A 22,503-nucleotide genomic window follows, 5' to 3' on the forward strand; every position below is an offset into this window, starting at 1 on the left:
CAAGTGACTGCCACCTAATAGTCATGCTTCTCCTCCTTTCCAAGCGCAGGGTCACCCATACACTGGGGACAACGCCCGGCCCCCACTCCACCAGGCTGGCTGCAAAATGTAATAGATTGCCAGGAACAACTACCTAATTACTGGGAGTTAATGTCCCTTTGATTACTGTCGAAAGACATTTGGGAACCTCTGCTCACATATTTACGTAATAGCGATTCCCCAGTGTAGGAAGTTGGCTCTGTATGTGCTATTTCAAAGTAAGGAATAGCATGCACAGAGTCCAAGGGTTCCCCTTAGAGGTAAGATAGTGGCAAAAAGAGATAATACTAATGCTCTATTTTGTGGTAGTGTGGTCGAGCAGTAGGCTTATCCAAGGAGTAGTGTTAAGCATTTGTTGTACATACACATAGACAATAAATGAGGTACACACACTCAGAGACAAATCCAGCCAATAGGTTTTTGTATAGAAAAATATCTTTTCTTAGTTTATTTTAAGAACCACAGGTTCAAATTCTACATGTAATATCTCATTCAAAAGGTATTGCAGGTAAGTACTTCAGGAACTTTAAATCATAAAAATTGCATGTATACTTTTCAAGTTATCGACAAATAGCTGTTTCAAAAGTGGACACTTAGTGCAATTTTCACAGTTCCTAGGGGAGGTAAGTATTTGTTAGTTTTGCCAGGTAAGTAAGACACTTACAGGGTTCAGTTCTTGGTCCAAGGTAGCCCACCGTTGGGGGTTCAGAGCAACCCCAAAGTCACCACACCAGCAGCTCAGGGCCGGTCAGGTGCAGAGTTCAAAGTGGTGCCCAAAACGCATAGGCTAGAATGGAGAGAAGGGGGTGCCCCGGTTCCGGTCTGCTTGCAGGTAAGTACCCGCGTCTTCGGAGGGCAGACCAGGGGGGTTTTGTAGGGCACCGGGGGGGACACAAGTCCACACAGAAATTTCACCCTCAGCAGCGCGGGGGCGGCCGGGTGCAGTGTAGAAACAAGCGTCGGGTTCGCAATGTTAGTCTATGAGAGATCTCGGGATCTCTTCAGCGCTGCAGGCAGGCAAGGGGGGGGTTCCTCGGGGAAACCTCCACTTGATCAAGGGAGAGGGACTCCTGGGGGTCACTCCTCCAGTGAAAGTCCGGTCCTTCAGGTCCTGGGGGCTGCGGGTGCAGGGTCTCTCCCAGGTGTCGGGACTTAGGATTCAAAGAGTCGCGGTCAGGGGAAGCCTCGGGATTCCCTCTGCAGGCGGCGCTGTGGGGGCTCAGGGGGGACAGGTTTTTGTACTCACAGTCTTAGAGTAGTCCTGGGGTCCCTCCTGAGGTGTTGGATCGCCACCAGCCGAGTCGGGGTCGCCGGGTGCAGTGTTGCAAGTCTCACACTTCTTGCGGGGAGCTTGCAGGGTTCTTTAAAGCTGCTGGAAACAAAGTTGCAGCTTTTCTTGGAGCAGGTCCGCTGTCCTCGGGAGTTTCTTGTCTTTTCGAAGCAGGGGCAGTCCTCAGAGGATCTCGAGGTCGCTGGTCCCTTTGGAAGGCGTCGCTGGAGCAGGATCTTTGGAAGGCAGGAGACAGGCCGGTGAGTTTCTGGAGCCAAGGCAGTTGTCGTCTTCTGGTCTTCCTCTGCAGGGGTTTTCAGCTAGGCAGTCCTTCTTCTTGTAGTTGCAGGAATCTAATTTTCTAGGGTTCAGGGTAGCCCTTAAATACTAAATTTAAGGGCGTGTTTAGGTCTGGGGGGTTAGTAGCCAATGGCTACCAGCCCTGAGGGTGGGTACACCCTCTTTGTGCCTCCTCCCAAGGGGAGGGGGTCACAATCCTAACCCTATTGGGGGAATCCTCCATCTGCAAGATGGAGGATTTCTAAAAGTTAGAGTCACTTCAGCTCAGGACACCTTAGGGGCTGTCCTGACTGGCCAGTGACTCCTCCTTGTTGCTTTCTTTGTTCCCTCCAGCCTTGCCGCCAAAAGTGGGGGCCGTGGCCGGAGGGGGCTGGCAACTCCACTAAGCTGGAGTGCCCTGCTGGGCTGTGACAAAGGGGTGAGCCTTTGAGGCTCACCGCCAGGTGTCACAGCTCCTGCCTGGGGGAGGTGTTAGCATCTCCACCCAGTGCAGGCTTTGTTACTGGCCTCAGAGTGACAAAGGCACTCTCCCCATGGGGCCAGCAACATGTCTCTGGTGTGGCAGGCTGCTGGAACTAGTCAGCCTACACAGACAGTCGGTTAAGTTTCAGGGGGCACCTCTAAGGTGCCCTCTGTGGTGTATTTTACAATAAAATGTACACTGGCATCAGTGTGCATTTATTGTGCTGAGAAGTTTGATACCAAACTTCCCAGTTTTCAGTGTAGCCATTATGGTGCTGTGGAGTTCGTGCTTGACAAACTCCCAGACCATATACTCTTATGGCTACCCTGCACTTACAATGTCTAAGGTTTTGTTTAGACACTGTAGGGGTACCATGCTCATGCACTGGTACCCTCACCTATGGTATAGTGCACCCTGCCTTAGGGCTGTAAGGCCTGCTAGAGGGGTGTCTTACCTATACTGCATAGGCAGTGAGAGGCTGGCATGGCACCCTGAGGGGAGTGCCATGTCGACTTACTCGTTTTGTCCTCACTAGCACACACAAGCTGGCAAGCAGTGTGTCTGTGCTGAGTGAGAGGTCTCCAGGGTGGCATAAGACATGCTGCAGCCCTTAGAGACCTTCCTTGGCATCAGGGCCCTTGGTACTAGAAGTACCAGTTACAAGGGACTTATCTGGATGCCAGGGTCTGCCAATTGTGGATACAAAAGTACAGGTTAGGGAAAGAACACTGGTGCTGGGGCCTGGTTAGCAGGCCTCAGCACACTTTCAATTGTAAACATAGCATCAGCAAAGGCAAAAAGTCAGGGGGCAACCATGCCAAGGAGGCATTTCCTTACACAACGCCCCCCCCAAACGAAAGAGGATGAGACTAACCTTTCCCAAGAGAGTCTTCATTTTCTAAGTGGAAGAACCTGGAAAGGCCATCTGCATTGGCATGGGCAGTCCCAGGTCTGTGTTCCACTATAAAGTCCATTCCCTGTAGGGAGATGGACCACCTCAACAGTTTAGGATTTTCACCTTTCATTTGCATCAGCCATTTGAGAGGTCTGTGGTCAGTTTGAACTAGGAAGTGAGTCCCAAAGAGGTATGGTCTCAGCTTCTTCAGGGACCAAACCACAGCAAAGGCCTCCCTCTCAATGGCACTCCAACGCTGCTCCCTGGGGAGTAACCTCCTGCTAATGAAAGCAACAGGCTGGTCAAGGCCATCATCATTTGTTTGGGACAAAACTGCCCCTATCCCATGTTCAGAGGCATCAGTCTGCACAATGAACTGCTTAGAATAATCTGGAGCTTTGAGAACTGGTGCTGAGCACATTGCTTGTTTCAGGGTGTCAAAGGCCTGTTGGCATTCCACAGTCCAGTTCACTTTCTTGGGCATTTTCTTGGAGGTGAGTTCAGTGAGGGCTGTCACAATGGATCCATATCCCTTCACAAACCTCCTGTAATACCCAGTCAAGCCAAGGAATGCCCTGACTTGAGTCTGGGTTTTTGGAGCTACCCAGTCCAGAATAGTCTGGATCTTGGGTTGGAGTGGCTGAACTTGGCCTCCACCTACAAGATGGCCCAAGTAAACCACAGTTCCCTGCCCTATCTGGCATTTGGATGCCTTGATAGAGAGGCCTGCTGATTGCAGAGCCTTCAAAACCTTCTTCAGGTGGATCAGGTGATCCTGCCAGGTGGAGCTAAAGACAGCAATATCATCTAGATAAGCTGTGCTAAAGGACTCCAAACCAGCAAGGACTTGATTCACCAACCTTTGGAAGGTGGCAGGGGCATTCTTTAAACCAAAGGGCATAACAGTAAACTGATAATGCCCATCAGGTGTGGAGAATGCTGTCTTTTCTTTTGCTCCAGGTGCCATTTTTATTTGCCAGTACCCTGCTGTCAAGTCAAAGGTACTTAGAAATTTGGCAGCACCTAATTTATCAATGAGCTCATCAGCTCTTGGAATTGGATGAGCATCTGTCTTGGTGACAGAATTGAGCCCTCTGTAGTCCACACAAAACCTCATCTCTTTCTTTCCATCTTTGGTGTGAGGTTTGGGGACTAAGACCACTGGGCTAGCCCAGGGGCTGTCAGAGCGCTCAATTACTCCCAATTCCAGCATCTTGTGGACTTCCACCTTGATGCTTTCTTTAACATGGTCAGATTGTCTAAAGATTTTGTTCTTGACAGGCATGCTGTCTCCTGTGTCCACATCATGGGTACACAGGTGTGTCTGACCAGGGGTTAAGGAGAAGAGTTCAGGAAACTGTTGTAGGACTCTCCTACAATCAGCTTGCTGTTGGCCAGAGAGGGTGTCTGAGTAGATCACTCCATCTACTGTGCCATCTTTTGGGTCTGATGACAGAAGATCAGGGAGAGGTTCACTCTCTGCCTCCTGATCCTCATCTGTTACCATCAACAGATTGACATCAGCCCGGTCATGGAAGAGCTTAAGGCGGTTCACATGGATCACCCTCTTGGGGCTCCTGCTTGTGCCCAGGTCCACCAGGTAGGTGACCTGACTCTTCCTTTCTAGTACTGGGTAAGGGCCACTCCATTTGTCCTGGAGTGCCCTGGGAGCCACAGGCTCCAGAACCCAGACTTTCTGCCCTGGTTGGAACTCAACCAGTGCAGCCTTTTGGTCATACCACAACTTCTGGAGCTGTTGGCTGGCCTCAAGGTTTTTGGTTGCCTTTTCCATGTACTCTGCCATTCTAGAGCGAAGGCCAAGTACATAGTCCACTATGTCCTGTTTAGGCTCATGGAGAGGTCTCTCCCAGCCTTCTTTAACAAGGGCAAGTGGTCCCCTTACAGGATGACCAAACAGAAGTTCAAAGGGTGAGAATCCTACTCCCTTCTGTGGCACCTCTCTGTAAGCGAAAAGCAGGCATGGCAAGAGGACATCCCATCTCCTTTTGAGTTTTTCTGGGAGCCCCATGATCATGCCCTTTAATGTCTTGTTGAATCTCTCAACTAAGCCATTAGTTTGTGGATGGTATGGTGTAGTGAATTTATAAGTTACCCCACACTCATTCCACATGTGCTTTAGGTATGCTGACATGAAGTTGGTACCTCTGTCAGACACCACCTCCTTAGGGAAACCCACTCTGGTAAAGATACCAATGAGGGCCTTGGCTACTGCAGGGGCAGTAGTCGACCTAAGGGGAATAGCTTCAGGATACCTGGTAGCATGATCCACTACTACCAGGATATACATATTTCCTGAGGCTGTGGGAGGTTCCAGTGGACCAACTATGTCCACACCCACTCTTTCAAAGGGAACCCCCACCACTGGAAGTGGAATGAGGGGGGCCTTTGGATGTCCACCTGTCTTACCACTGGCTTGACAGGTGGGGCAGGAGAGGCAAAACTCCTTAACCATGTTGGACATATTGGGCCAGTAGAAGTGGTTGACTAACCTCCCCCACGTCTTGGTTTGTCCCAAATGTCCAGCAAGGGGAATGTCATGGGCCAATGTTAGGATGAACTTCCTGAACAGCTGAGGCACTACCACTCTCCTAGTGGCACCAGGTTTGGGGTCTCTGGCCTCAGTGTACAGGAGCCCATCTTCCCAATAGACCCTATGTGTTCCATTTTTCTTGCCTTTGGACTCTTCAGCAGCTTGCTGCCTAAGGCCTTCAAGAGAGGGACAGGTTTCTTGTCCCTTACACAGCTCCTCCCTTGAGGGTCCCCCTGGGCCTAAGAGCTCAACCTGGTAAGGTTCAAGCTCCAAAGGCTCAGTTCCCTCAGAGGGCAGAACTTCTTCCTGAGAAGAGAGGTTCCCTTTCTTTTGCTGTGTTGCAGTTGGTTTCCCAACTGACTTTCCTTTCCTCTTGGTAGGCTGGGCCATTCTTCCAGACTCCAGCTCTACTTGTTCACCCTGTGCCTTGCATTGTGCTCTTGTTTTCACACACACCAGTTCAGGGATACCCAGCATTGCTGCATGGGTTTTTAGTTCTACCTCAGCCCATGCTGAGGACTCCAGGTCATTTCCAAGCAGACAGTCCACTGGGATATTTGAGGAGACCACCACCTGTTTCAGGCCATTGACCCCTCCCCATTCTAAAGTAACCATTGCCATGGGATGTACTTTTCTCTGATTGTCAGCGTTGGTGACTGTGTAAGTTTTTCCAGTCAGGTATTGGCCAGGGGAAACCAGTTTCTCTGTCACCATGGTGACACTGGCACCTGTATCCCTCAGGCCCTCTATTCTAGTCCCATTAATTAAGAGTTGCTGTCTGTATTTTTGCATGTTAGGCGGCCAGACAGCTAGTGTGGCTAAATCCACCCCACCCTCAGAAACTAGAGTAGCTTCAGTGTGGACCCTGATTTGCTCTGGGCACACTGTTGATCCCACTTGGAGACTAGCCATACCAGTGTTACCTGGATGGGAGTTTGGAGTGGAACCTTTCTTGGGACAGGCCTTGTCTCCAGTTTGGTGTCCATGCTGTTTACAGCTATGACACCAGGCCTTTTTGGGATCAAAGTTTTTACCCTTGTACCCATTGTTTTGTGAAGAGGCTCTGGGCCCACCCTCCTGTGCAGGTTTTTGGGGGCCTGTAGAAGACTCTTTACTATTTTTAGTTTTGGTTGTCTCATCACCCTTCCCCTGGGGAGTCTTTGTGACCCCTTTCTTTTGGTCACCCCCTGTTGAAGTCTTGGACACCCTTGTCTTGACCCAATGGTCCGCCTTCTTTCCCAATTCTTGGGGAGAAATTGGTCCTAGGTCTACCAGATGCTGATGCAGTTTATCATTGAAACAATTACTTAACAGGTGTTCTTTCACAAATAAATTGTACAGCCCATCATAATTACTTACACCACTGCCTTGAATCCAACCATCTAGTGTTTTCACTGAGTAGTCAACAAAGTCAACCCAGGTCTGGCTCGAGGATTTTTGAGCCCCCCTGAACCTAATCCTGTACTCCTCAGTGGAGAATCCAAAGCCCTCAATCAGGGAACCCTTCATGAGGTCATAAGATTCTGCATCTTTTCCAGAGAGTGTGAGGAGTCTATCCCTACACTTTCCAGTGAACATTTCCCAAAGGAGAGCACCCCAGTGAGATCTGTTCACTTTTCTGGTTACACAAGCCCTCTCAAAAGCTGTGAACCACTTGGTGATGTCATCACCATCTTCAAATTTTGTCACAATCCCTTTGGGGATTTTTAACATGTCAGGAGAATCTCTGACCCTATTTATATTGCTGCCACCATTGATGGGTCCTAGGCCCATCTCTTGTCTTTCCCTTTCTATGGCTAGGAGCTGTCTCTCTAAAGCCAATCTTTTGGCCATCCTGGCTAACAGGAGGTCATCTTCACTGAGAGCATCCTCAGTGATTTCAGAAATGTGGGACCCTCCTGTGAGGGACTCACTATTTCTGACTAACACAGTTGGAGACAGGACTTGAGGGGTCCTGTTCTCCCTATTTAGGACTGGAGGAGGGACATTGGCCTCCAAGTCACTAATTTCTTCCTCTGTGAGGTCATCATCAGAGGGGTTGGCTTTTTCAAACTCTGCCAACAGCTCCTGGAGCTGAATTTTGGTAGGTCTGGAGCCAATGGTTATTTTTTTGATATTACAGAGAGACCTTAGCTCCCTCATCTTAAGATGGAGGTAAGGTGTGGTGTCGAGTTCCACCACATTCATCTCTGTATCAGACATTATTTTGCTAAGAGTTGGAAGACTTTTTAAAGAATCTAAAACTGTTTCTAGAATCTAATTTCAAACTTTTAACAAACTTTTAAACTCTAAAAGACAATGCTAAACAGGGACTTAACACACAAGGCCCTAGCAGGACTTTTAAGAATTTAGAAAAATTTCAAATTGCAAAAATGAATTTCTAATGACAATTTTGGAATTTGTCGTGTGATCAGGTATTGGCTGAGTAGTCCAGCAAATGCAAAGTCTTGTACCCCACCGCTGATCCACCAATGTAGGAAGTTGGCTCTGTATGTGCTATTTCAAAGTAAGGAATAGCATGCACAGAGTCCAAGGGTTCCCCTTAGAGGTAAGATAGTGGCAAAAAGAGATAATACTAATGCTCTATTTTGTGGTAGTGTGGTCGAGCAGTAGGCTTATCCAAGGAGTAGTGTTAAGCATTTGTTGTACATACACATAGACAATAAATGAGGTACACACACTCAGAGACAAATCCAGCCAATAGGTTTTTGTATAGAAAAATATCTTTTCTTAGTTTATTTTAAGAACCACAGGTTCAAATTCTACATGTAATATCTCATTCAAAAGGTATTGCAGGTAAGTACTTCAGGAACTTTAAATCATAAAAATTGCATGTATACTTTTCAAGTTATCGACAAATAGCTGTTTCAAAAGTGGACACTTAGTGCAATTTTCACAGTTCCTAGGGGAGGTAAGTATTTGTTAGTTTTGCCAGGTAAGTAAGACACTTACAGGGTTCAGTTCTTGGTCCAAGGTAGCCCACCGTTGGGGGTTCAGAGCAACCCCAAAGTCACCACACCAGCAGCTCAGGGCCGGTCAGGTGCAGAGTTCAAAGTGGTGCCCAAAACGCATAGGCTAGAATGGAGAGAAGGGGGTGCCCCGGTTCCGGTCTGCTTGCAGGTAAGTACCCGCGTCTTCGGAGGGCAGACCAGGGGGGTTTTGTAGGGCACCGGGGGGGACACAAGTCCACACAGAAATTTCACCCTCAGCAGCGCGGGGGCGGCCGGGTGCAGTGTAGAAACAAGCGTCGGGTTCGCAATGTTAGTCTATGAGAGATCTCGGGATCTCTTCAGCGCTGCAGGCAGGCAAGGGGGGGGTTCCTTGGGGAAACCTCCACTTGATCAAGGGAGAGGGACTCCTGGGGGTCACTCCTCCAGTGAAAGTCCGGTCCTTCAGGTCCTGGGGGCTGCGGGTGCAGGGTCTCTCCCAGGTGTCGGGACTTAGGATTCAAAGAGTCGCGGTCAGGGGAAGCCTCGGGATTCCCTCTGCAGGCGGCGCTGTGGGGGCTCAGGGGGGACAGGTTTTTGTACTCACAGTCTTAGAGTAGTCCTGGGGTCCCTCCTGAGGTGTTGGATCGCCACCAGCCGAGTCGGGGTCGCCGGGTGCAGTGTTGCAAGTCTCACACTTCTTGCGGGGAGCTTGCAGGGTTCTTTAAAGCTGCTGGAAACAAAGTTGCAGCTTTTCTTGGAGCAGGTCCGCTGTCCTCGGGAGTTTCTTGTCTTTTCGAAGCAGGGGCAGTCCTCAGAGGATCTCGAGGTCGCTGGTCCCTTTGGAAGGCGTCGCTGGAGCAGGATCTTTGGAAGGCAGGAGACAGGCCGGTGAGTTTCTGGAGCCAAGGCAGTTGTCGTCTTCTGGTCTTCCTCTGCAGGGGTTTTCAGCTAGGCAGTCCTTCTTCTTGTAGTTGCAGGAATCTAATTTTCTAGGGTTCAGGGTAGCCCTTAAATACTAAATTTAAGGGCGTGTTTAGGTCTGGGGGGTTAGTAGCCAATGGCTACCAGCCCTGAGGGTGGGTACACCCTCTTTGTGCCTCCTCCCAAGGGGAGGGGGTCACAATCCTAACCCTATTGGGGGAATCCTCCATCTGCAAGATGGAGGATTTCTAAAAGTTAGAGTCACTTCAGCTCAGGACACCTTAGGGGCTGTCCTGACTGGCCAGTGACTCCTCCTTGTTGCTTTCTTTGTTCCCTCCAGCCTTGCCGCCAAAAGTGGGGGCCGTGGCCGGAGGGGGCGGGCAACTCCACTAAGCTGGAGTGCCCTGCTGGGCTGTGACAAAGGGGTGAGCCTTTGAGGCTCACCGCCAGGTGTCACAGCTCCTGCCTGGGGGAGGTGTTAGCATCTCCACCCAGTGCAGGCTTTGTTACTGGCCTCAGAGTGACAAAGGCACTCTCCCCATGGGGCCAGCAACATGTCTCTGGTGTGGCAGGCTGCTGGAACTAGTCAGCCTACACAGACAGTCGGTTAAGTTTCAGGGGGCACCTCTAAGGTGCCCTCTGTGGTGTATTTTGCAATAAAATGTACACTGGCATCAGTGTGCATTTATTGTGCTGAGAAGTTTGATACCAAACTTCCCAGTTTTCAGTGTAGCCATTATGGTGCTGTGGAGTTCGTGCTTGACAGACTCCCAGACCATATACTCTTATGGCTACCCTGCACTTACAATGTCTAAGGTTTTGTTTAGACACTGTAGGGGTACCATGCTCATGCACTGGTACCCTCACCTATGGTATAGTGCACCCTGCCTTAGGGCTGTAAGGCCTGCTAGAGGGGTGTCTTACCTATACTGCATAGGCAGTGAGAGGCTGGCATGGCACCCTGAGGGGAGTGCCATGTCGACTTACTCGTTTTGTCCTCACTAGCACACACAAGCTGGCAAGCAGTGTGTCTGTGCTGAGTGAGAGGTCTCCAGGGTGGCATAAGACATGCTGCAGCCCTTAGAGACCTTCCTTGGCATCAGGGCCCTTGGTACTAGAAGTACCAGTTACAAGGGACTTATCTGGATGCCAGGGTCTGCCAATTGTGGATACAAAAGTACAGGTTAGGGAAAGAACACTGGTGCTGGGGCCTGGTTAGCAGGCCTCAGCACACTTTCAATTGTAAACATAGCATCAGCAAAGGCAAAAAGTCAGGGGGCAACCATGCCAAGGAGGCATTTCCTTACACCCAGCCTCTCCACTGCTGGAACACACCTGCCATAACAATACTCAACTCCCCGGTACCTACTTACCTACCCCTTCTCCTCCATGATGTCCTGCATCTTTGATACCTCTTTAACACAAGTGTGGTAAGACTATCGGATTACTGACTTCATTTTTGCACCTGCGCTTCAACTGGATGGCTGGATAGTCAGTACCTGGCACATCGTCACGAATCACCCAGCACTGCCCACACACTAGCATGAGGCCAACAGTTCTGTTTGTGATTCCTCAATTTTGTACTAAAAAGATACCATGTTTTTTTCCCTCCCTAATTCCTCTATACCCAATCGCCTCCCCACTACCCTCTCTCCCCCCCGCTTCCAGGCCTGCCGGTTGTGATGTTCTTTGTTCACTATAAATGCCAATAAAGACAATTTAAAAAAAGTAAATGAACACTTTTGGGGAGGGAGAAGGAGTACGATAAGAAATTGAGTTAAGGGAGGAGGTGTACTGTAACAAAATTGGGTTAAGGGAGGAGGAATACTGTAAGGAATTGGGTTATCAGCTGAGGTAGATAAGTACATGCTTCAAGTAATCATCACAATCCTTATCAAAGTGAACCACTCATGTCACTGAATAAGCCGGAGCTCGACCCCTGGTAGCCATAGCACAGGGCAGGCATCCTATTTAGAGGCTATGTGTAAAGCATTTATGTGGATTAAAACAGTACTGAAGTGGAAATCCCAAATCAAACTGAAAGAGTAGAGTGAAAATTATTATTAACTATAATCATAATAAATCAAACCCAGAGGTATGAGTCAATAGTCACGCTTAAAAAGAACCTAGGTGCAATTTGATGCCAACCGTGATGAAGCGCGGGACTGATACACTAACCAGATTCGTCCTGGTCAAAGATTTTACCTTTCTGACTTTAGTTCATAAGTCTCAATCCACCACACTTCTACACTCCTAAAGCCCCTCACCTAGGACCTCAGAGGAGGCACTTAAGACTCACAGGGTAGCAGGAAGATGGCAACAAGAGTGTCTATTCCAGAGCTGATAGTGTGTGTAGGGAGTGTACTGTGGTAATCCTAGTGTCCGCCCACATGTAATACCAAAATCCAGTTTGTGGCAGTCCCTATACCCCCAACAGCCTCAAAGACAGACGTTTGGTAGAACAAAGCTGAGTTTTCAGTAATCAGACACAGAATAAACAAGAACTGTTTTGGCATCCTGCATTTGCCCTTTGAAGTGCACCCTAAATGCTATAGGTGAACCCACCGAGGCATGTCAAACAGGCTGTTACACAGTAATGTAAACAACAAAACAAAAAAAGGGCGAGTTTGATTGAGCCTGACTGGGTGTGGGGACTAAAAAATAAAAAACATGTTACCACGTTAAAAAACATTTGCCTGTGACTGGGGAGGCCTCTTTGAAGTGCACCACAAGTGTAATTTGAAACAACCCCACAAGACCTGTGAAAGAGGATGTGACATTCAAGCAGAACTTGACACTTGTGTCAAAAAGAATCCTCGAAGCCCCCAAACCCGCTTGCACATTCTGCCAGGTTCAGATGGGTCGCCTCTGCCCACTCAGGTAAGCCTACTGTTTGCTCCTAGGAGAACATATCTTTCACACCTATTTAAAAGCAAATCGACAGATGACAGACATATTGAACAGCAAAATGCAGATTTAGCTTCCTGAGACTTCGGGCAGGACAAAGGTAACTTTCTAAAAGTACATTTTCTGTAATATTTATAAAAGACTCAGACTTCATCATTGTATTGGATGTTTAATAACTATTAAAATAGTTCTTTATTTTTCTAGCTAGTCTTATTCCTGGGATACAACATTATCATTTAATACTGCAAGCCAGTGCTTTCCTATGGAACAACCACATCTGCTACAGTGAAAATAGATTTGAAAGGCTAGTCACAGTAACACGTTTAACATTGACCTTTTACATGTCCTACTCTTTAATACCAAGTGCCCTGCCTTACAGGTAATGAGGCCAACTTAGGAGTGACTTAATATTTAAAAGGAAGGTTTAGTTCTGTCAAAAGAGGTTATTTTAAACAGGTCAAATCTGCAGTTTTAAAACTGCTGTCAGGCTACAACGGTAGGTCTGGAGGCATGTTTTAAAACGCTAGTACAGTGGTGGCCCGTTGAGTGTTCTGTAGCATTTAATTTACCCTCCCTGTGTACACTTGGTAACATATAGTATGTACTTGTAGGCAAATTAAATAAACCAATCATGTGTATACCAATTTTACCATGCTGAAAGGAGGAGAACAAGCACTTTATCCCTAGTTAGCACGGTAAAGTGCACAAAGTGAAATAGCCAGCAAAACAGTTTTCAGCAAAAAGGGTCAAAAAATAAAGAAAAATTTAAGGTAACCCAACAGAAAGGGCAAATTTCCAACACGTACAGTCTTGTTGTTAGTCAGGGCAACTTGGAATATAATGGTAGGGAGAGGGCGGTTTGTGATATGCATTTTGCAGATTAGAAATCCCAACTCTAAAGCTGAACCTTTGTGCCGAGACAGATACCAAACAGTTACGTCACAATGGTGAAATTACTCTCATACAACATAGAAGGAATAAACGGTCCAATAAAACAGGGATGCCACATGACAATCAATTAAGCCCCTTCAGCCTACCAGTACAAAGAAAATAAAATAGGAGGTGGGGAAAAATGACATAAAGCTGGTTTTTCAGCTTATCACTACAAACTTTAAACCAGTAAATGTTAGAAGAAAAACCCTTTGAAATGTGTTTTACATTTGCCCTAATGACCTCTGATTGATAACTGAAGTACACAAAGACAGAAAGGCCATATAAAAAATGAAAACAGATGACTTCATGTAAAGTTCTACTTAAGAATCATGTAGAGGCCTTTGCAGTATTTTAAAGCATGAACAGATGACTATTTGACAGATTAATATTTTCTTTCTCTGGGAAAGGTTACAACTCTATTTATAACTCTTCATCCATTCAGAAACGTCATTGAATATCTATCTTTGTGCGTAGCGGATTCACTCTGGCAGACTAATGCCAAACTTCACAAGTTAACTTTCATTTCTTATATTTCTGTCGGGTCCCTTCGCCCTCTGCCAATCCCCACAAATTCTGCTCTCACCTTGGAGCAGGAGGCCTTTGATACAAACAGTAGTAGCCATTCAGGTGGCATTTCCTGTTCTAGACAACACTGGCCTAGCTCTTTCTAAATGCCAACTCCAACCAGAAAAGTGTGTTGCTTACGCGTACTGTACACGGCTGCTCACACCTGTTACAAGAAAGAGGAGACTTTTTTTTTTTACTACCTTGTTCATCCACGATCTTGGCCCTTGGGTTCCTAGTGGGACTTTCAGCCCCTTCCCATTGCAGAGCTATCACCCTTAATGTATTCTTATCTGCTTTTAAAGGGCAAAGACCCTGCTAAATCCCGTTATTTAGTAACTTTAAACAACCACATTTGGGCTTGGAATGTTCAAGCTTGTGTGCAGGCATATTACGTTGGGTGGCACTAAGACTCAAGTTTGCGAGAGAAAGGCCCTTTTCTCTCACAGTTTGCTTTTTACTAACTGTAGTGTTGTACTGTATTATATTGAACTGTGGCATTTATATAGTTCTTCTTACGCCTGACGAGGCCAAGAGATGCTCAGATTGGTATTAGGTTCCTGGTTCATTTTGAGAGTGCATGATTAATAAGGTGTTGGATGCAGTTTGACCTATGTGAGAGGGGTCTGGTAAGGTGTGCAAGGTTCAAAGACATACTCCTAATATGGAGGCAAATGACACTGTACATAAGCATGAGGCACTGCAGAATGTGTGAGAAATGGTCGCAGCCACAGTAGTTAGAGCTCGCATAAGCATGAGACAAGGACCTGGGTACACCCAAAAAACGATACAGCAATTCTGAGCTGAAACTTGCTAATGCCACCTCAGGGAATCAGACTTGAAGACTGTAGCAGACACAAGCAGGGGAAGTTTATTTTCCCTGCTCACCCCCGATTCATTTACATATTTCCAGCATTGTGATAGCGTGTTTATCCCCAGTGTGGAGAATTCCTTAGAAAAACTGAAAAATGTAAGAAGGTTGGCTAAGTTTTGTTTGTTGCGGTGGGATAGGCTTTGAGAAAAGGATTATTTCTGTGCTTCAATCGAGGCCTTTCTGTGAAGCTTAGAGAGATCAATGGCTCACTCCTCATTCCATCACTGAAAGAAAAGGGATCAGTTTGCCCATGACAGGTAAGTCTGCTGGTAAGAACAGTCAAAGCGCTGTACTATTAAAAAATGTATGAGGAGTACCAGTGAGATCAGTTTCTTAGATAAGCTGCAAGACGAAGAGGCATCACGTATGTAGAAATTTCTTAATACCTGTGGATCTTCAGAAGTGATATTGAGAGCACCAGGAGTACACATTACCACAGGAATGCCAGGAGTTTGGTCAGGAAAAACACACAAAAATGATGTGTAGAACTTAATATCCACAAACATCTAAAATCATTTACCATAGAAACAGACTTGCAGAGTCTCAGACTGGACTTCACTAAGCAGGGAATGCAGGCCAGCGTGACCTACCTAGCTCCACTGAGAGTGGCTGTGGGTCACAAGACCTCACTCTTAACAGGCATAAGGCCGCAACCCACATTGAGTTTCTTGGTGAAATCGATACATCCTTAAAGTGATAATGATCTAATGGCTTGTTCTTCTATCCATACACAGTCTTATTCAACTGCATATTGCAGTTGTCTGCAACTCTGATATCACGGTTGTGTTTTATGCACATTCTGAGTCCAGTGTGCTAGCGTTTGCCCTCTTACATTATGAGAAATGGTAGCAGGTTGCTAAGACTTTACCTACTGCCTTAGCCAACCATTGCGTCAACGTTTCTTCTCCGAGGAGTTACTAGATCTCTTTTTGTGGTTCTGCACTAGCCTGTGGTGGGCAGTGCATTTACTTTGTGCCTGCTTGAAAGGGTTGTGAATTCTTGCTTCCATATTGCTACAGTTGTTGGTTTTAATGTCTTTCCTTGTATGATGTGAATTTGTTTTGTCTTAAAACTTATAAAATATATTTGAAGAAGCACCCAAATTAAGTAAGAATATTTTGAAATCCAGGAGATGATCACAATCAACAGAAAGTCTGTTTTTCCAACAAGGAAAGAATGATTAGAAACAGATAATCCCTGTTTGACAGAACAATTTCTAATCAACACTGAGCTAAGGATGTTGTGGAAGACTCGGAGGTGCAGTTACATTAAAAAGCGGGTAAATGCAAACAACCAGCTCTTGAATTAGGAGTATGACAGACGTGAAAAATTACTGAAAAAATGTAACTTACCACACTGCGCACACATTGGTAACTTTTGCACAGAGCTACAAAAGTAGCAGAAGGCTCTATTTCTCTGTCGCCTAGACATAATGAAACACAGACAAAGAACTCTAAATCATTCATTCAAAGCAAAAGTGTGTCAAATTAAGGCAATAATAAACTACCACAAATCATGCAGCTTTTAAAGGTAAAAACACAAGACGCAATAGTTAATAAAATACTACTACTAGTTTGTAAAATTTAAAAGATAAATCACAAACTCTAAAACACCACAAACGATAGGTGAAAGCAGGGGCACTTGAATAAAAAATAAAAAAAAAGAAAAGAAAATTAAAAGGAATTACCTTTGGCATTTGTCACATTCCTGAAAATTACAAAAATGTTCATCATTAAATTAAGGAAATAGGAAATATACACAATGCATCAGAAAACTATTTGTTAATGGGAGTGCACCTATACAGTATTTGCTGAAGATAACAAAAGTGAATTTCTCATATACAAGGGACAAAGACTTATCAAACACAGAACCAATAATGACAAGGATTCCTTTTCAGTAGAGTATGTTTTTAGCAACTCTCAAGACAGATCTCTAATAATTTGAGAACAAAACAAACAATGGTAACAAGCTCAATAGTGATGATCTATAGAGCAAATTATTCTGAATTTGTTTTGTTTTTTTTACACTGAACACTTAACAATGAAGTGTACTCGTGGTGGACAGGCCAGGATTGATGTTGCTGGTAAAGTGCAGGGTTGTAAATCGACAGGTGGTGTTAAAGTCTGACTATGCCTGGAAGGGATTTACCAGTATTTCCCTTCCCTAGATACATTTATTTCTCAACAAACTCTAGGAAGGGGAAAGCAGGTGCGAGGATAAAGAAAAAATGTTAAAGAGCTATTGCAAGAAAAAGCCTATGGATACAGGGAGGCCTGGGAGGGAGACAGGTCAGTTGCTCAAAGAGAGAAAGGCATGTGGGATTGGTAAGGTACACTGGTGGGTTGGTGTGGCAACAAATACGAAGGTGGGCACAGTGAGATGATCAAGGACATCAGAGTCCTGTGCAAAATGCTGATTCCATACTGAACCGTGTGATCGGAAAGGATAGGCAGGGAAAACTTTAATAATGCAGAAAAAGCAGAAGCATAGGCATTGCAAAAGTGGGCAGGGAATGTCAGCCAAATGGAGGGAAATTATACAGGATTCTCAATATACATTTTTCAGGAAACGCTGCAATCATAAAACTTTTTTGTTCATCACCTACAACTGAACGGATGGACGATAAACTAGTACAAAGTGAACAATAATACTCGCTAACTGTCAGACTATTAAAGCAGGCCCTATTCTCTTCAGAATTCTAATTATACCAGTACTATACTGACTTTCAACAAATTGAATCTTTCTTAATGCGCTCTCAAGTAGCTTGAACACATGATAGGACTTGTGAGCGCATATGAAAGGTCAACAGTTTTATAGTTAAACAATGCATTTGCTAATACACTACATGTCTTCTGAGAAAACCCTCTGTATTGACAGGTGGCAAACTGCAGCCTTGTGCTTTATTTGGTGCAAATTCAGCTGCAATTTTTAAAACTTTCAATGGAAAAAAATAGCAAATAACACAGTAAAGTCAAATAATAGTAAGCAATGGATGGGATGCAAGCCCCTCTGTGTTCTAGGTAAGCCCACAATATGTCTTCTGAAACAAAACTGCACAAGCAAGGTTTCTAAGTATTACAGTAGGAGTGGGTGGCCACACTTTTATAGTATGGCTCTAGACAAAATGTGACTTTATGATTTCAAAAAGCATGAACTGCAAAAAAATGTAATTTTATCCAACATAAACCACTACTCATCGAGTGTTAGACAAAAGAAAAATGTACAATAGACTATAAAGCTTTTACTTACCATTGATGCATTGCAAGGCTGTTTACCTAAATCTATATTGCTTCTTGCTGCCCTGATCTGCTTTTCACGTTCTTTGCGGCTTTCTGCCTTTTTACGAGCACCAGTCTTCTTTTTAGGCATTTTTTACAAGCTGCCAAAAATCAAAGAATAGTAGAAAAATCATTTTGTAACCAAAATACAACTACAGTTTTAAATTGGTGGGGTAAAAGAGGATCAGTACCAATGCCCATCAACTAATTTTGGCTCCAATCAGGCTAGGTGGATCCAAGAACATATACATACAGAGAGGTTATATGTCAAGCAAATTAAATTCACTACAGAGCGGTTCAGCAATGCAATAGAGTATTTAGTGATCTGAATGGCAGCAAACAGTAGGTAGAAACTGGCTAGATGTGTTATTTTCTATGTTAAAAACACAGGTATGCCTCATTTTGATGTTGTTACTTCAGCTTGTATAATTTCAGGGGACTGTTGGTATTTCGCCCCACCCACTTCCCTCTAGGTTTGATTGATCATTGAAGAAAAAAAGAGTTGGCGAACCCCTATAATCTTGCTTCCACCAATATTACTCTTGCTTTTTAGGTCTGGACATTGAAACAGCTTTAGCTGTCTTACCAAGCTACTCCACCGCCCCCCCGCCCCCAAAAAAAGAAATATAGCTATGTGGTCAGGTCAGTGGGCTTCACAATTGGTCTGCTAAAAGGTCTCCATTTTCCACCAGCCACCACAGTATACCGCATGTGGCAATAAATTAGCCCACTTTACCCACTAGCTCTCTACAAATTGAGCAGAGAGTTAATAGTTACCTAAATGCACGTACTTTCTCTTTAGTTGCAAAGCTGGTCAAAGTGTGCTTCTTTAATCTCAGTAAAAACAACTGCATCAGAGAAAGTATTTACAAAATCTATTGCAGGCATAAGACGTTCAGGTCAAAGTGACAGCATTTATTTGTTCCTTTTCATTTTTGCCACATATGCTTGCAATAAAAAATAACTAAAAAAATGAATCACCACACAAGCTTGCCAAAGCCAGTCCTACTGACTAAGTCCATGTTTTTTTTCTTTAAAGTTCTTTGGATTCTTTGGGTTGTGTGTCAGAGATGGCAGAGAATTAAGACACAAACCTGCGCTTCTAACCAAGCCTGACCCAGAATCCACAGCAATCCAAGAGAAAATAGTTACGCTCTTACTCAACTGGCAGCGAGGGGGCCCAAAAGACTGAAGAGTCCCGGATGAGGTGCAGAAGGCAGTGGACATAATAAAGGCTGGCATGAGATAACTTAAGATGTAGGCGATAAAAGTCAAGATGGCTGAGTGGGCATCACAACACAGATGCACGCGAGCCTGCACTGGAGACTTCCCACTAGGACGATGACCAGCTGCACTCCAAACACGCAAAAAGTGGTGGCTGAGGGCACATGGGAGCAACAAGAGAAGGCTTCAGCTCAATGGAGAAACCAGCACCCAACAGAATGAAGAAGAAGGGGAGGCCCCCAGACATATCAAGTCAGGAGGACAGTCCAATGCTTTCAAGCACAAAGAAAAACCACAAGGGATGGGAGTAGAGGACTGACCCTGGACCAGGCCACCCACAGAGAACTAGAGTAGAAGAGACGGGCACTTTGAAGGGGGGCACAGACAGTGCATCACTGAGAAGATAAGGAGACCAGGGAATTCATTGTTTCCACTGTGGGCTTTGTCATTTGAGGGGGAGGGGGGTCAAGGTAGAGACTGCTCAACCCTACCAGCCACACCTTAAAAGCAGTCGCACAATGGCACGAGGGCAGTCTGGGGTGAGCAAACACACTAAAGGCTAGGCCAGTGGGCCCGAGAGACATCCCTAGCCCTTCAAATAGTGCAAGGGGCTCTTAAGAGTATTTGTTCTCTGACAAAGCAGGCAGTATGTTTCACATAGAACAATCAACCAAAAAGGACTGCCCCAAGCCATCAACAGAGGGAAGAACACACAACTCATGAGGACAAACGTAGTGGTGGACACAGGAAAGGTGAAGTCCAGAAGAAAAGCTAGGCCTTGCAAACAGACTTAGCATGAAAGTGGCCAACATCACTCAAGTCAAGCCCATGGGCTGAAGAAAGGTCCTCCGCATTGAGCACGCAATCCTAGGGATACAAGCACATAAACATATCTTTAGGGAGAACAGGAGCTTAGAATCTTACAGAACCACCTCAATTTATCAAAATATACTAGTCAGCCGAAATGCTAACGAAACATCAAGGGTTCCAGAGTAAGACAGAACTACAGAAGACACTAACTAAGACCAGTGAGGCACTATCAATGAGGATGACCACTATAACAGAGCAATGCTAAAATCTTAAATATAAAAGAAGCGGGGCAGGGAAGAGAGGGATGATCAGATTTGCCATTTTAACTGTAAAGTAAGAATGAAGATCCAAAACAATGACCACTTCTGGGAATAAAAGAAATTAAACGATCAAAGAGATTCTCCCTAGGGCTCGAACATGAAAAGCGAATACTCAGCCCATTCATAAGCAAAGCAAATCAAGACTCAGAAACTGGGCAACAAAGAAGCAAACAATCATGAAACAATTTTGGAGGATCTTTTCCAGGGATTGAGGGATGATTTTGTATCCGTGCTGAGAAAAATAGGCAAGAAATGCAACACATTAAGAAAGCCCTAAATGATCCAGTGAAGAGAGCGCTTTGTATATGAAGTAAAGTAGTGATGGTGGAGAAGAGGAGGTAGAATTTTAAGAAGCGAAAACTGAAATAAAATTATCCCTACAAGAAAAGTTAGAAAATCTTGTAGGTATGGCAAGAAACAATAACATAAGAATCACAGGGGTGCCAACTGGAGTGGAAGGTAGAGACATTGATGGATTTGTGAAGCAGCTACTTTTATCTAGCTACCAGACATTTTGGCAAGGGTACACCGTTTTCAACTAAAAGAATGGATATTGTGAGCATCAAGGACATGCAACAAATTGCCCTTCGTGCTTCAATTCCTAAACCTTTTCATAGTCATATTTCAAAACGAAAAGTATTCTACAGAGTGGGGAAAAAATCAAAATCACCTCTAGATGAAAACACCTTCTCAAGATAGTCTACGACTGGCGAAACATAGCACTGACTGATACAAAGAAAATCCTAGGAACAGCAGATAAGAGACCACAAACAGAGAATTCTCCTTGAGAGTTGCACAGAGAATCAGGATGCCTTAGAAGGCAATGATGGAAAATGACAAAAGGAAAGTGTGGCGAAAAACCAAAGGGGAAAGGAGATTTGGATTCTTCCTGGTGGGAAGTTAGTGTTGAACGACCACACACTACACAGTTCCAGGAAGGTGAAATACACTACAGATCTAGCTGGGAGCGCAAGCACCCTACAAGCAAGGTCAAGAAAAAAAGACACGGCATTGGGATTGTAAAGTTAATTTTTCTTTGGCAGACAGGCGAAGGGAACAGGGGAGACTGGCGTTTTGGTACAGGGCCATGTCCAAAATAGATAACTACATTTCAGACCAGCATTGACTAATACATTTGACTAGGACACCCACTGCATAATGACACGTTAGACAAATATAATCTCAATCTCTACCTTTCAATGTTAGAGGGTCAGGATCTTGCAGGCATTAAAAAGACAGCAAGGGGAGAGGGCATTCATTTTTTATTTTTTTACAATACACTCATTTGACAGAAAAAGATGCCTGAGGTCTCAGGGCATTCCCCCAGCAGTACTTTTCCTCAGCTAAAATTAAAATGAAAAGTGTGGAAATCCTAGTGGGCCAACACATGGAATTTATTCTGATGGAAGTAAACAACTAAAGACAAAGAGGACAGATATTAGACATTGGAGTGCTCAAAGGAAGAGACCCTATGCCGTGTAACAGTAAAATCAGAGCCAGGAGCACTATTTACAGCACATACTACAAAACATACCTGGGGTAGCAAATGGACACCTGGCAATTAGGGTGATCGGAACATGGTCTTGGAATGTTTCCTTCAGAGAGGGAGAAGCACATTTGTTGTATCAGAAAGGGGGGGAAGCATAAGGTTGGCAGAAACTGGAAAGGTAGATGCCTGGCAAAGGATCTGGCCAGGTGGAATAGACCAGTGGTTCCCAACCTGTGGTCCGGGCTCCCCTGGGGGTCCGCAAAGCCTCCTCAGGGGGTCCGCGACTGCTAAAAAATTTAATAATATTAACGGATTAATAAAGTGTATATAAATAAAGTAGATAAATGTACAACTGAAAAATGCTAAGGAGTTTCAATTTGGATGCTAAAAATTAAATTAGTATCCTCAGATTGATTTGTGAAAGCAGTGCATCAAACAGAATTTAGCATGGACCATGTGTGGCTTCAATGAAATTTAGAAAAGCTCCAACTTTCCTACGAAAATTAAAAAAAAAATTTTTTTGTTTATATTGGTTTGCAAATTAAACAACATGTGTTATCATTTGTGTGTGTGTGTTTGATGAATGCTTGTTCCTGAATTTTTGGTGTATTGTTTTGCTGTTCAAATCATAAACAATGTTTACGCCAGGGTCCCTGGCTTCCAATAATGACTCAGTTGGGGATCTCCAGATTCCAATAATGATTCAGTGAGAGTCCCCGGGATCCAGTAATAATG

At 45.0% G+C, this 22,503-nt stretch overlaps 1 protein-coding gene across 3 annotated transcripts in view; it reads right to left on the reverse strand.

Annotated features, from left to right (window-relative positions):
- ZNF330 (zinc finger protein 330) overlaps positions 1–22,503 on the reverse strand; it is a 195,550-nt gene that overhangs the window by 138,947 nt on the left and 34,100 nt on the right. For all 3 annotated transcript variants that reach the window (XM_069242576.1, XM_069242578.1, XM_069242579.1), the window contains exons 2-4: positions 17,897–18,026; positions 16,335–16,354; positions 16,000–16,070 (exon numbers count right to left, since the gene is read on the reverse strand). In XM_069242576.1, the coding sequence (XP_069098677.1) occupies positions 16,000–16,070; positions 16,335–16,354; positions 17,897–18,016 (211 nt within the window). In that variant the 5' untranslated portion in view covers positions 18,017–18,026. The remainder of the gene's footprint in view (positions 1–15,999; positions 16,071–16,334; positions 16,355–17,896; positions 18,027–22,503) is intronic.

This window comes from Pleurodeles waltl, chromosome 1_2, assembly GCF_031143425.1.
Source record: "Pleurodeles waltl isolate 20211129_DDA chromosome 1_2, aPleWal1.hap1.20221129, whole genome shotgun sequence".
Taxonomy (NCBI): domain Eukaryota; kingdom Metazoa; phylum Chordata; class Amphibia; order Caudata; family Salamandridae; genus Pleurodeles; species Pleurodeles waltl.